General features: G+C 43.7%; 1 protein-coding gene across 6 annotated transcripts in view; it reads left to right on the top strand.

Moving 5' to 3' along the window:
• Positions 1-12,760, top strand: part of arhgap12b (Rho GTPase activating protein 12b) — a 69,485-nt gene continuing 56,725 nt past the window's right edge. For all 6 annotated transcript variants that reach the window (XM_061064639.1, XM_061064636.1, XM_061064638.1 and 3 more), the window contains exons 1-2: positions 1-157; positions 7,881-8,650. In XM_061064639.1, the coding sequence (XP_060920622.1) occupies positions 7,973-8,650 (678 nt within the window). In that variant the 5' untranslated portion in view covers positions 1-157; positions 7,881-7,972. The remainder of the gene's footprint in view (positions 158-7,880; positions 8,651-12,760) is intronic.

Here is a 12,760-nt window from a genome sequence, read left to right as displayed (position 1 = left end):
CCACAGAGAGGCGGGGGATTGCGAACAGACCGACTGACTGGAGGTCTGCTGCGGACTCAGTTGGAGCTGCAGACAGTAAAATAGGTGGGAAAAGTTCGTGCTAACTACCTTCACGTTTCAAACGGAGCACAGAGAGGCAGCGCTGGAGCTTTTCAAGGTGAGTATCTTTTATGTTTGTGCGAGGCTTTCTCCTCTCCTGGTCAGCGCAAGGCGATTGGCTTCTGTCGGGAGTTACTTTGTTGCTATGCACGCTGTTGCAGAGCGGAGGGTTTGTGAACCTGCAGTGCTTTTGTCCAGGCACGGAGAAGCTGCAAAATGTCACAAACATGTCTCCAACTGGTAATTTAATATAAACACGAGCCTTGTTTTTGTTTTAAGACAGGCTAACGTGTTGGTGATTTAACAGTCCATGTGATAGCATCAGCTTGTGTGGCACGCACCTACAGATTTGTGGAGCTTATTTCCTCGCGGTGTGTTTGGCTATTTGTCCCCGTCAAAGGGGGGGCTTTCTCCGGCAGTCACGTCCCTGCCCCTTCCCTCAGTCCTCGGAATTCTTGATGGTACCGACTCAGAGTCCTTTGTCATGAATACACATGGATTAAACTCCTTTGTGTTGTTTTTCTGCAGTCTGTGGAGGACTGGAAGGGACCCTGCCCCCCACCTATGTCCCCCCCCCCCCCATCACCACCACCCGCCCCAGGCATGCTTTGGCCGCTCATGTGCCCACAGTTTATAGTCCCAGGCTGCTTGTATTGGCTGCATAATTACAAAAGAACACTGTTTTCATGCTCTGCACATCCACACATGCAGCATATACCTCGCAGAGATAGAGTGAAATAAAGCAGCAGCAGTAGCAGCAGCAGCACATGTTGGAGTGGATGCTGCTTGCTTGGCCACATCTGTTTTGAATGAAGCACAGGGACAAAGGCAGTTCTAGTCTCAGGGTGTTTTGCTGCTATGTGGCTGGTCTGCAGATGTATGCAGACAGGAGCACAGGTCGTGATCTCTCCGATTGGCGCATACCTTGATTTTCAGGCAGCTGCAACCCTGTTTTTTTAGTCATGTTTTTATAAAAGTGCATGTTTAAAAGGCTCTGGATATCTTCATATTCCTGTTACACAACAGGAGCAGCGCACCAAAGAGCTTTGCCTGCAAGGGGTTCAGATATCTTACAATTTTCCACCTGAAAAATCTGAAATGATCCACGTTTATCTTAGAGTATCAAATTATTAAAGTTTTTCTCAGGGAACAAGGCTTTGTATAGATTTAGATATCTGTTTACAGATACCATAAAGTCAAATTTGCTGCGCTGTCAAATCAGGAAAGAAGCAACAAAATCCACGTGATCAGTGTGATGACCAATCTGGTGAAGTTAATTGGTTAGAGTCAGTTGTTTTATCAATTAAAGGAGCACATACAATAGAAAAAACACACAGTTTTGCACACAGTAGCCTCACTTTGAAAACCCAAGATCAAACCCCTAAACAGCCAAAGAACAGTGGTGCTTTGGTTCTTTTACACAGACTCCAGTTGTTAAATCACTGCTGCTGTGCCAACATGTTTCTAAAAAAATCAGCAGCATCGTTTGGGCACAGAGCAACAAGTTGGCCAGCGCACTCCCCCTGAGACTTCACTTTGCACTGACACCATGCAGTGACTGGGATTCAGTTCCAGTGAAATTTACTCAGTCTGGTCCTCGGCCAAAACGCTCCAAGACACAGGAGCAGTTTGAAGAGAGACGGGGGGGAGTGGAGTTGTAAATTTTTGCTGTATTGTGACCGAAAAGTCAGTTTGAATTTATGGTGAACAGTAAGTTTTGTGGTGGTGACTTAGTCGTGGGGCCCTGCAAACCAGCTGGGCTTTGAGGTTAGTCAGAGGTTTGATATGCCTCCTGTTACTCCACATTTAATGCTTTAATTTAGGCTTATTTTAATGTTTTTTCTGCCCTGCCAGGTAATGACAAAGTTTGACTTTTATCATACAGGCCTGACTGATATGGGATGACCAGAAAGAGTCAGTAATCAATTCTACAGGTGATAAAAGCATGAATAAGTGTCTCTGCATTGGCTTGAGAGAGAAACTGTCGGACACTGGCAATGTTCTTGAGGTGATAAAATGCCTTTTTTGTAACATCCCTGATATGAGGTAGGAAGCTGAGGTCTTCGTCAAATATGACACCTAGGTTTTTGACCTGCTCACAGGGATTAAAAGACAGTTCTTTGAGTTTGTCATTCAGTTTCTCTCTCTGGACTCCTGTACCAATAACTAAAACCTGAGTTTTGTCCTGGTTGAGCTGTAAAAAGTTGACGTAATAATGTAATATCTAAAATACATTTATAAAGGGCATCAATTGGCCCTGTGTCATCAGGAGACACGGCAATCTAGAGCTGTGTGTCATCAGCATAACTATGAAAATTGATGCCGTGCTTCCTGATGACATTTCCTAGTGGTAACATATAAAGGTTAAAAAGTGTAGGACCTAAAATTGAACCCTGGGGAACACCACATTTCATTTTATAAACTCCAGATGGGCATTCACCCATACTTACGTAAAATTTTCTTTCAGTGAGATATGATTCAAACCAGTTAAAAACAGTACCAGAGATGCCAACGACGTTACGGAGTCTGTTTAAAAAGAATTGTGTGGTCTACCGTATCAAAGGCTGCACTCAGGTCAAGTAGAACTAAAACAGAGGGCTTTTTAAATTTTTTTTATCAATGTTAGACCTGAGGTCATTCACAATTTTAACTAGCACTGTCTCTGTGCTGTGATTCTTTCTAAACCCAGATTGAAACATTTCACACGTGCTTCTGGAGTTCATAAAATCATTTAACTGATTAAAAACAAGTTTTACTTAAAAACTTAAAAACTTTTACTTAACAATGGCAGGTTAGATACTGGTCTGTAGTTATCTTGTACAGTTACATCTAAATGATTTCTTTTCAGAAGAGGTTTGACTATGGCAGTTTTAAAAGCAGTGGGGAAAACACCCATCTGAAGAGAATAGTTAAAAATGTTAAGAAGTTCGGAATTAAAAAAGCCATAAAAGTAAAAAAAAAAATGATGTTGGGATGGGATCTAAAAGGCAGGTTACTGGTCTAAGTTGAGAAATAACCTTTCCAAGCGTTTCAGCATCAACCAAGACAAATGTCTCCAGTGTTTCCTCATTCAAAAACAAGGATTCTTGAGTTTTAAAATTTGTAGGCTGATAGTGGGACAGATTTGATCTAATGAAATCTATTTTACTTATGAAGTGGACTGCAAGATCTTCACATGATAAGTGTGTAGACAGAGTGGAAGGTTGGTTAAAAACGAATGAAGCTGCTTTATACTCTTCTGCTTGTCTGGATTTTCTTTTCCACTCTTTGTTTATAATGTGAAAACGTCCCGTTACAAGTAGAAAGGTTAAAACTGTCTAAGTAGCGTCAGACTCTCTTGTGTCGACTGCCATCCGGGATATGTTGTAAACACGATACTGTGTTTTTTGTGGCGTCTTTTCGACAGGGAAAATCTCCTGCTACGAGGTACATGTGTGAAAATGCAAGGAAATCTGCGGAGTGCATGTGTGAAAAGTGCTCTAGATTTATTACTCTTAACACTGTCTGCAGAGTATATAGTAGAGCATCACAGCTGGGCAGATGTTTAGTCCGCTCTAGTATTGGCTGACGATGTATTATATTGTAAATATGCTTAAATTGCCATATATATATATTTTTTTTTTTTTATTTGCATGGTCGTATCAGTACAACATAGGTGCTAGATCCACCAAAAAGTTCAAATTAATTCAAACACAAACTATTAAGATAAGCTTAATGACTTTGCCTAACATTTTGTTGAAATCAGTGCAGGTTTGAAATATTCTATATCGTTTGGGCTTGAGAAATCGGCCCTTTAAATTGATGTTGTTATGGTGGGCATATTGTTTTGAGCTTTAATGTTCAGGATTAATATCTCCATGAATAAGACACATATAAAGGTAACTTTGGACAAACTCACACCATGACATTCTCATCTTCTAGTCTTTATCGTTTAACTAATGAAACACACACACACACACACTATAAAGTCAGTGTGAGGAGGTTGGGACGATCCCTGTCATGCAACATCCCTGATAGTGCCCTTATCATGTGCATGACTCGATGCTCTGACAGACGCCCGACTACATCTCTGGCACCTCAGCTGATGGTGCGAACTGTAGATAGTGTGTGAGTGGCGTTAGAGGTTGGGTTACATGAGGATTGTGATAAATCCACAACAGAAAAGTACAAAGAAAGTGTGTGTTCCTCGAGAGACAGTCATATAGGATATGGCTGTGTGACATGATGACATCATGGCTGGAGCTTGTACTGGGACAGGCACGGACTAGGCTGCTGCTGTCAGACACAAACACACTAAAAGCCCTTGTGTGATGTAATCGTGTGTGTGTGCATCATCGTATTGAAATGGAGAAAACAGAAACTATTTCAGCTCATTATGATCATGCGCCCCATCTCTCATGGGCCTCCACTCCGACACAGACAGCTCTCACCACCGTAAATCTATTCTGGGTGCGTAGCTGTCGGTCTGAGCGTCACAGTCTGTGTACATATTCCTTTACATAAGGACGGGCCCCTTTTAGCCTCGTGTTCTCATGCCTCACTAAAAGCACCTGCCTCTGGCGACGGCGCTACCAGGATGTCAGAGCGAGGCGATTGCTATTTTAGGGGGGAAGAAGGAGAATTGGATATGAGGGGAGCGGCGGCTCTGTAGCATCTCCTCTGCTGTGGGACCGCTCCCGTTATTTATTTAGGTTGACCGATGCAGGGAGACTCTCTGACGGACGGATCAATGACATGCCTCATCCCAAAACAAACCGTGCAGGAGTGGAGAGGTCCCAGCTGTCCTCTGGCTCACACTCTGACTGTGTTTGATATATCTGGAACATCCCCGTGAGGTTTTTTAGAAGATTTCAGACTGTGTGTTGTAACTGCATTAACTGACACTTTGGGCATTATTTAAGGTTTTATAGTTTGAACTAACAGCGTAAATAAAAGCAACAACAGACAGGCACAGCAGAGTTATTATCTTGAAAAGCTGGACATGAACAGACTCTTTCTGTTTGGTGTCAACATCACTCCTTTTGATTCTGGTTGATTTTGACTACATAATTCAAATGTAGGGTTACTAATTGCCATCAAAAAATCTGAATGTGAAGAGAGAAAAACAGGCTGAGCTAAGGTTAGCAGCAGCTCTGTTTGCAGCCCCTGACGCCCCTCTAAAGAGCCAGAGAAACGCTGATATTTGTGTGTGTAGATGCTACATTCAGTGTTACCTGTATACTCACTGTATTATTTTAAATCACTGGATCTGTTCGTGTTAGAAAGAAAGAGACCTCCGCAGATTGTTTAAGCTATACTGCGAAATGCCTTGTGAACTCCAACACAATTCGAATTTCCCCTTGGGATTAATAAAGTATTTCTGATTCAGATAATCAACGTCACTGTAGGCTATATGAGGGGAACCTCAGTGTCTTTCGAGTTAAAATAAAGGTTTTGAAGAAATAATCCAAATCTAAAATTAGAGACGGTGACGGCAGCTCAACTAGCAGCCCCTCAGGATGTCCTTTGTCGGCTAAAGGGAATCAGAATACGTTGTTGTGAAACATCTCTCTGATTTATTTGGTGTTTCAACCTTGTTAAATGGAATGAAGTCGTAGAATTGAGTGATAGACAGCTTACGCCTCCATGAAAATGTACTATATTTAAAAGTTTCATTTATGAAAAGTTGTGTCTTTAACATAGACTGTAATGGAAGAAGCCTGAGTGACCTCAGCCATCTGTAAAGGCCCTGACACACCAAGCAGGCGGCAAAGAACTAGTGGCGACCAAGGCCGCCTGTGGTATCCCCTCACGTCGCCTTTTGTCTTGGCCAAAAAGTTGCACTTGAACGCACCGCAAAGACTACAGCCGACGGCCAACCACCATGTACGTTCTTCACTCACATGCGTGAGAGGCTATAACTCTCCAGCAGGCGCCGATAGTCTGTGATCGTCATTCCAAAAAGAGGAAACCAAAAGAGGAAGAACACGGATAAATAAACCGTTGTTATGATTTCTCACCGCTGTCGCTCACCACTCGTATTATAGGTACTTCTAATCGAGAATTATGTCTGATAAAATGTTGAAAATGGCGCTGGCGATCATGACAAATGTGAGATGAGCTAACCATGTGTGCCGCAGGATGATGTTGTACAGCAGTGAAAATGAGAAAAGAGATGAAGCATAAGAGTTGAAAGTGACATCTTATTAGTGAATTAATGAATCCTGCACTTAACCTTTTTAGGGGCATTTTATGTTCTTCAATTGCTGTATCCTGATATTAAAGTTATCACGGGCCACATATTGTGTGTATCATATCGTATTGTATGGTGAGTTATGCTCCACAAATCCTATCCTACTGTCATATGAGAAACTTCCTCGAACTGGCAGCATTATGTAGCAGCATTGATGTAGTGAAAAAAAAAACAGTCTTAAGAACAACATGCTAGCCCCTTTTCTGACTGCGTCTTGTAACTGTATTAATGTGTGATCATTTCAAAGTGCAGAGCGGGACTATTTAAAACATCGCACTTTATTTTTGGCTGCAGTCTCTGAGGGAACATGAGCTCCGGGGAGTTGTTGTAGTCACTGGATCGCATGCAGGATGAGTGTGTGGGGTCATGTTGTCATCACCCTGAGCTCTGCAGAGGCCGGTCGGGTTACCAGGCTGGATATCCTGAGCCGTGGTGTCGGTTAGCAGAGCAATCAGTGTAGACTGTCTGTTGTGGTTTTGGATGATCAGAGAGAGGAGATGGCCTGCGGTGTTATTTACTCCACTCACCGACGGAGTATGTCCGTTCTGGGAGAACACGCTGTCATAGTGTGAGTGTGCAGCTAGTGGTAGCACTTTGTGGTTATGGTGAGTAATAAGGCAGGTTGTGACAAGCTGTGAGGTTTTTACAATGAAATGGAGCATGTTTGGGTGGTTTTCTGGCTGTTTGATGAATAACAATATTCATGACATGAAGTATCATTTTAAATGCTGCAGAGGGTCTTGCAAAAAAAAAAAACAGATGTTACAGTAGTTGACGATTAGCATGAAGTTCCCCAACATGTGCTAAAGTTGTCTCCTGCTAATTTTCAAGGATTTTTTCTACTATGATAAAAAAGACAAACACAGTTGTAGGGGTAAAATAAGTGTCTCTTCAATGCTCTTTAACACAGTACATAATATATAAAGAGGCTACAAGCCATGCTGCTGCTTACATGATATCTGCTTGTTTCTAAGAGCTCTGCGTCTTTGGATTCCTTCATTCAAAAGTTTTTACCAAAGAGTAAAAAAAAACCTCAATACAGCAATTTCACGTTTAAAAAAACAGTCCCTCAAAACTGTAGGAGAGCTATCACTATTCTCAAAAAGAACGGACGTGTATTCAACATTTTTTTAATGAACAATTTAAAATTCTTGGAGGTTATACCAGTTCACTCTAACTGTTGTTTTAATGCTCCTTGGTAACTCTCATTTTACTTTTTCTTATTCACAGATGACACTCACTTTCCTCACTGGCAGCTTAAACAAGGCTCTGCAGTGTAAAGTGGGCGTGTACTCTACTGTGTATCTCAAAAGCAAGCAAAAACAGCAAAGTGATTGTCGTCATTATTTCTGCTCTGAGATTGGCCGTTAGATTTATCTGTATTAAGTTTATCATTGCTATTGATGTTAATTTCACAATCACAATCCCCTAACTAGCGATGAAGATTGTATTGATAAGTCGCAGTTTGAACTGGCCTAAGGTCCTGTGTCTTAAAGTGTACCTTGTGACATTTAACTGAAGAATTCTTTCTGTGTCTTTTCTCCTGCAGGTCAGCAGTTCCTGCAGTCAGACATGAGGAGCCCTCCAGGCCCTGGTTGCTGAGCAGCTGAGGTCAGAGATCAAGCGCTTGTTCCGGCAGCCATGGCTGACAGAGAGGGGCTGCCCGTTGCTCCGGGCCAGGTCTACATCGAGGTGGAGTACGACTACGAGTACAAAGCCAAAGACAAGATGGTGAGCATCCGCCAGGGAGAGTGGTACATGCTGGTGAAGAAGACCAACGAGGATTGGTGGCAGGTGAGGAAGGACGAGGGCACAAAGGCTTTTTACGTGCCGGCGCAGTATGTCAGGGAGGTGCGTCGGGCCCTCATGCCCCCCCAGAAGCCCACTTTGAGGGCAAAGCCTACTGTATTGGATATCTGTCGAGCATCTAATGAGAACCTCAACAGACCCCAGCCGGAGATGTCCAGCTTCGGGCGGCCATCACCTTCCTCCACCCCGTCTCCATCCTCTGATCGGGTCACTCCGCCAGCTCTGTCTAAGGATTCTAACCAGAACCTGGGGAGTCCCCTTCACTGCAAGGTGGTGGCGGAACTGGTACTTCTTCACAACAACAATAACCATCACCACGCTAACAATTCCACATTGCCAAGGACAAGGGCGGACTCCCCTCCGCTCAAAGTGGGGGACAACCACAACAGAAGTCCAGACAGTGATAAGACGTCCCCACCGAGCGAGCCGCCGGGAGAGGGGCTTAACAAGCTCCATAACGACTCCGAGTCTGGGGACGAGCTGAGCAGCAGCTCAACAGAACAAATGCAGGTAAGATGCTACTGTACTCTTTTGAGAAATGGCATAGGTTTTGAATCTTTGACGTGTTGATGAGGTTTTTTAAATGTGCAAAACTCATTCACAATACCAAAGTCAGTATAGGCTCCATAGCTCCGTTTGGTCGGTCTCTGCTGCCATGCAAACAGGAAATTTAAAGTACTGACTCCCATGAGAAGCCTTGGTTCTGTCCTTTTTCATAATCTCGTTTTCATTCTCTTTCTTCCACTGTCTTCGGTTTATTTCCCACCCTGTGCTCATTTTGTTCTCCCGGGCTGGCTGCAGATAACCGCCTCACGTCGCCATCACATCCTGAGATATTGGCTGTTCAGAGATTGCATGTTCGTCATTCCCCGTCTCTTGCAGAGCCACATTCATCCATCAGCCCCTACAACGCTCGACCTCAAACAATTTTGTGCCTCATTTGCCAGATTCGAAGAAAGCAGCAACAGTTGCAGGTGCTTATTAAATCTTCTGCTGTTGCCCAAGGAGGGTCATTTGTCTGGATTGTACAGATGTGTGTTTTTTTGGGTGGCGGCTGCTGTAAATGGGTCATTAAAGACTAAATGGTACGTTCACAGCTCACTGTTTAATAGAGGGTTCTGTAATTGAGAGCCATTAGCCACATTTAATACGAGCAAATGCCAAACACTACTGATTGGTTGTGTGCTTTTCTTGTGCTGCTGCAACTTTTGCTCTTTAAACTTGCGGATGTCCTTGTAGTACTTTTGTTTAGGTATTACAGCAAAAAACGATTGCCTAGATGCAGATGATCTCAAAGGAGTCTGTCTAAAGTGATTGCCTTCCAACAAAAACACAAGTAAGTTCCCTAGTTGTATCCACACTACTATTTTAATTACTTTTAAAAATATTTTGCAGACCCAGTCAAAGGGCTGATAGCTCTGCTGGACACAGAAATGGTTTGAGTAATAGCTCCCCTCCCGTCCTTGTAGGCAGTAGAAGCTTTATAAAATGCAGAATTGAACTCTGCAAAAGCAGCAAGCATAGACTACAAAGACATTAAACCATGTCAGTTTATCATTTTGAGTAAACAGCTGCAAGTCAAAGCTGATGTCCTTGTGTTGTCATCCCAAAAATATTCATGCATTAGGGTTCTGACTAAACCTAAAACAAGGAAACAAGTAGAGCCTTTACGTCTCCCTGTGTTTTAGTGTGGATGCCATGCATCACCTCAGCAACAGTTGTGGGCTTTAAAACAAAGCATAGTAGTATTGATGTTGCGTCGCCCTGACTCTGCAGCCCCAGCATTGATCACTCCGGCCTTCTCCCACCTCCATCGTATCTGTCTCATCCCTGTGTGCCAGGAGAACAGGAGAGTAAGTGGAAGGCACCAGGAACTGGGACGCATCCTCCCTCGTCTGCAGCGGAGGCAGATCAAAGCAGGAAAAGGAGGAGATTTCCAGACAGTGGGAGTCCGAGCTGCACTGCTCTTCTGAGCCATTTTTTTTGGGGGTGGCTGAATCTAGGCAGGGTCAGCTTGTTTGAAGGCTCCAAGTGCTGCTTGGGTTCTTTGTTCCACAGGCTGCAGCAGCCTCCTCCACCACCGTGGAGCGAACAAAGAGAGACGGGCTTGAATAGAAAGTAGGTCATATCTGCCGAGGATCAGTCTGTTGCCCCCTGTCGCCCCGCAGTGGGGACCGCTCTGTGAGGGAGTGTGAATGCCATGTGTGGCGCGCCATGTGAAGGAAGGGAAAGTGAGAATGGAAGCATGCTAACACGGTTTACAACTTCAGAGCCCCACAAGACAGACGGCTAAATGGTTTGTAGGTTGATTTGACATACCTCAAAAGCCCCCATCAAGGCGAGAAAAAGGGTTGTTTTTGTGTGTTACTGCCTGCCATCACCAACCTTTTTGAATTAATTTCACGCTTGTCAAACCACACGGGCCAAAGTAAACACACATTTCACTCTCGGCCATTTACATTTGCATGGGCTGCTCTTTGCACTGTTTTGTGTCAGGCTACAGTATGCTGGGGGGGCGGATAAGAAACAGACAGCTGACAGGATTGAGGGAAACCTCCCGGTGAAGCCTGTGGTCGCTGCGGCAGGTGGAACCGCACTCCCTCGCTCTTTGTGCCTTTTGTGGTGTTGTTTTAGTACGTCCTGTTCGGCCTGCTGCCAGGCAAATGAATGACCCTGCAAAAAACAATTCTTTCAACTCCTGTGTACTTCCACTGCTTCAAGTCAATGCTCGGCTACAGACTGGGGTTGAATGAGAGATAGAAAACAAGAGGATCATTTTGTGACATGCTGTATTTTATAAATTGATTTCTGAGAATAATGACTGACTGACACTAGATTTATGAGATTTTGCAGATATTTGGGTTAGGAAAATTACATTTTGTCAGTTGATACTTGATGTTTTTAAGAAAAAGAAAAGGATCCCCTGTTTTCTGTAATACAGAGTGGCAAACAAGAAAGTCAGCATAGGGCATTTTTATAGTTGTAAGTATCGACCTACACTTCAAGTTATAAAGTCCAACATAACGGAAAGGCTATGTGGAGAAACAGTGAGGGAAAGAACAGTGGAGCAAAACAACAGACAGGCATGATGCAAAGCTGCAGCCCCATCTCTGCTTGACACGACGATGCTCCCAACTCAACACTGACAAGTGTCAGTGTGACGTCAACTGAAGTCATTCTTAGAAACAACAACAAATACAAGTACTTGTGTAAAAGTTTTTTTGGGGGGGCTTTTCATGCCTTTATTTTTAGAGACAGGACAGTGGAAAGAGTCAGAAATAGGCGAGAGATGATTGGGAAATGATATGCGGGAAAGGAGCCACAGACCGCATTTGAACCCGGGCCGCCAGCTTGGAGGACAATAGCCTCCGTACATGGCAAGCGCGCACTAACCACTAGGCTACCAGTGCCCCTGCAATGCCAGAATTTTAAACTTCAACTTGATTCTCGAAGAAGTCAAACCATATCGATACCTGTTTCGATAAAATGGCAACAAAAAAAGAAGTCCTTGGAAAGTTGGTTATTACTTTTAATTGTCTTAATTTTAGATTGAAATGAGGCTGAGAACTTCACACCTGCTCCCATACTCTAAACTAAAACTTAAAGTTATGTCTCCATTATCCACTTTCCCTAAGGAGTTTACACAATCATCAGGAAATGCTTTTTTTTACGGCAAAGACCGCTGCAAAAGGAAGCAGGAGCTGCGACTGAAAGCTTCCGTACTTTGGCTGTATGTGCTGCTGTGATAAAAACCTCATGCACTTGGATACAACGTGGCTAAACATCTTCTTGACTCCGGTCTAGTCGGAGTTTGTTTGGGGGGGGGGGGGGCAGAGAGAACTCCCATGATTCCCCGCCAGCCTCAACATTATCTTTTTGTTATTGTTTTGATTGAGAGCCCCCTGGCGGCTGAATTTACAGACTGTGCATTTAAATGTATGTCTCATGCATAACCTTTGACGCAAAATAAAAATGTTTAAATAAAAAAATCAAATCCAATTTTTACTCTGAAACTATTAAATGTCGGAGAGTTGTGTATTTGGAGAATATACACCCGTACATGACAGTATTCTTGGTGGCAAATAAACCAAACTAACTTGGATCAAATTAGGTGAACGTTTCATGTTTCTTGATCGCTTCCTCAACCCAAACTCTCCCTCCACAAACAAGCTTCTTCTCTCTCCCTTCTTAAGCACACACTCTGTATGGAAGCTGCCGCTGGATGAATAGACGGGCAGCCTGATTGATGGATTTGTCGCTGTCATGCCTCCGCTCGAGTGCCAGCTGGCCACCTCTAATTGATTAGATTTGATCTCTGGGTGACGATTAACGCCTCTGTGTGTCTGCATGCTTTCCATATGTAATTTGCTTATCTCCGGGACTCGGGCAGCAGCAGATCGCTGCAGCCCACTCCCCTCCTCTGCTCCTCAGCACTATGAGGGGTGGCAGGGGCTTGTTGACACCCCTCCCTCCTTAAAGCACAGCTCCTATGCTCTTAAGGGATTGGCAAAATAAACCTCTTTTCCACACTTCTCAAGAGGCTGGCAGAGGGATGGAGTGTTTATTCTCTAAAGAGCATGTGGAAAACCTTATGATTTAAAGCCTGTTTTTCACATAAAC

Source organism: Labrus mixtus, chromosome 19, assembly GCF_963584025.1.
Source record: "Labrus mixtus chromosome 19, fLabMix1.1, whole genome shotgun sequence".
In the NCBI taxonomy this organism is placed as follows: Eukaryota; Metazoa; Chordata; class Actinopteri; order Labriformes; family Labridae; genus Labrus; species Labrus mixtus.
This window is presented reverse-complemented; position numbering and strand designations above follow the sequence as displayed.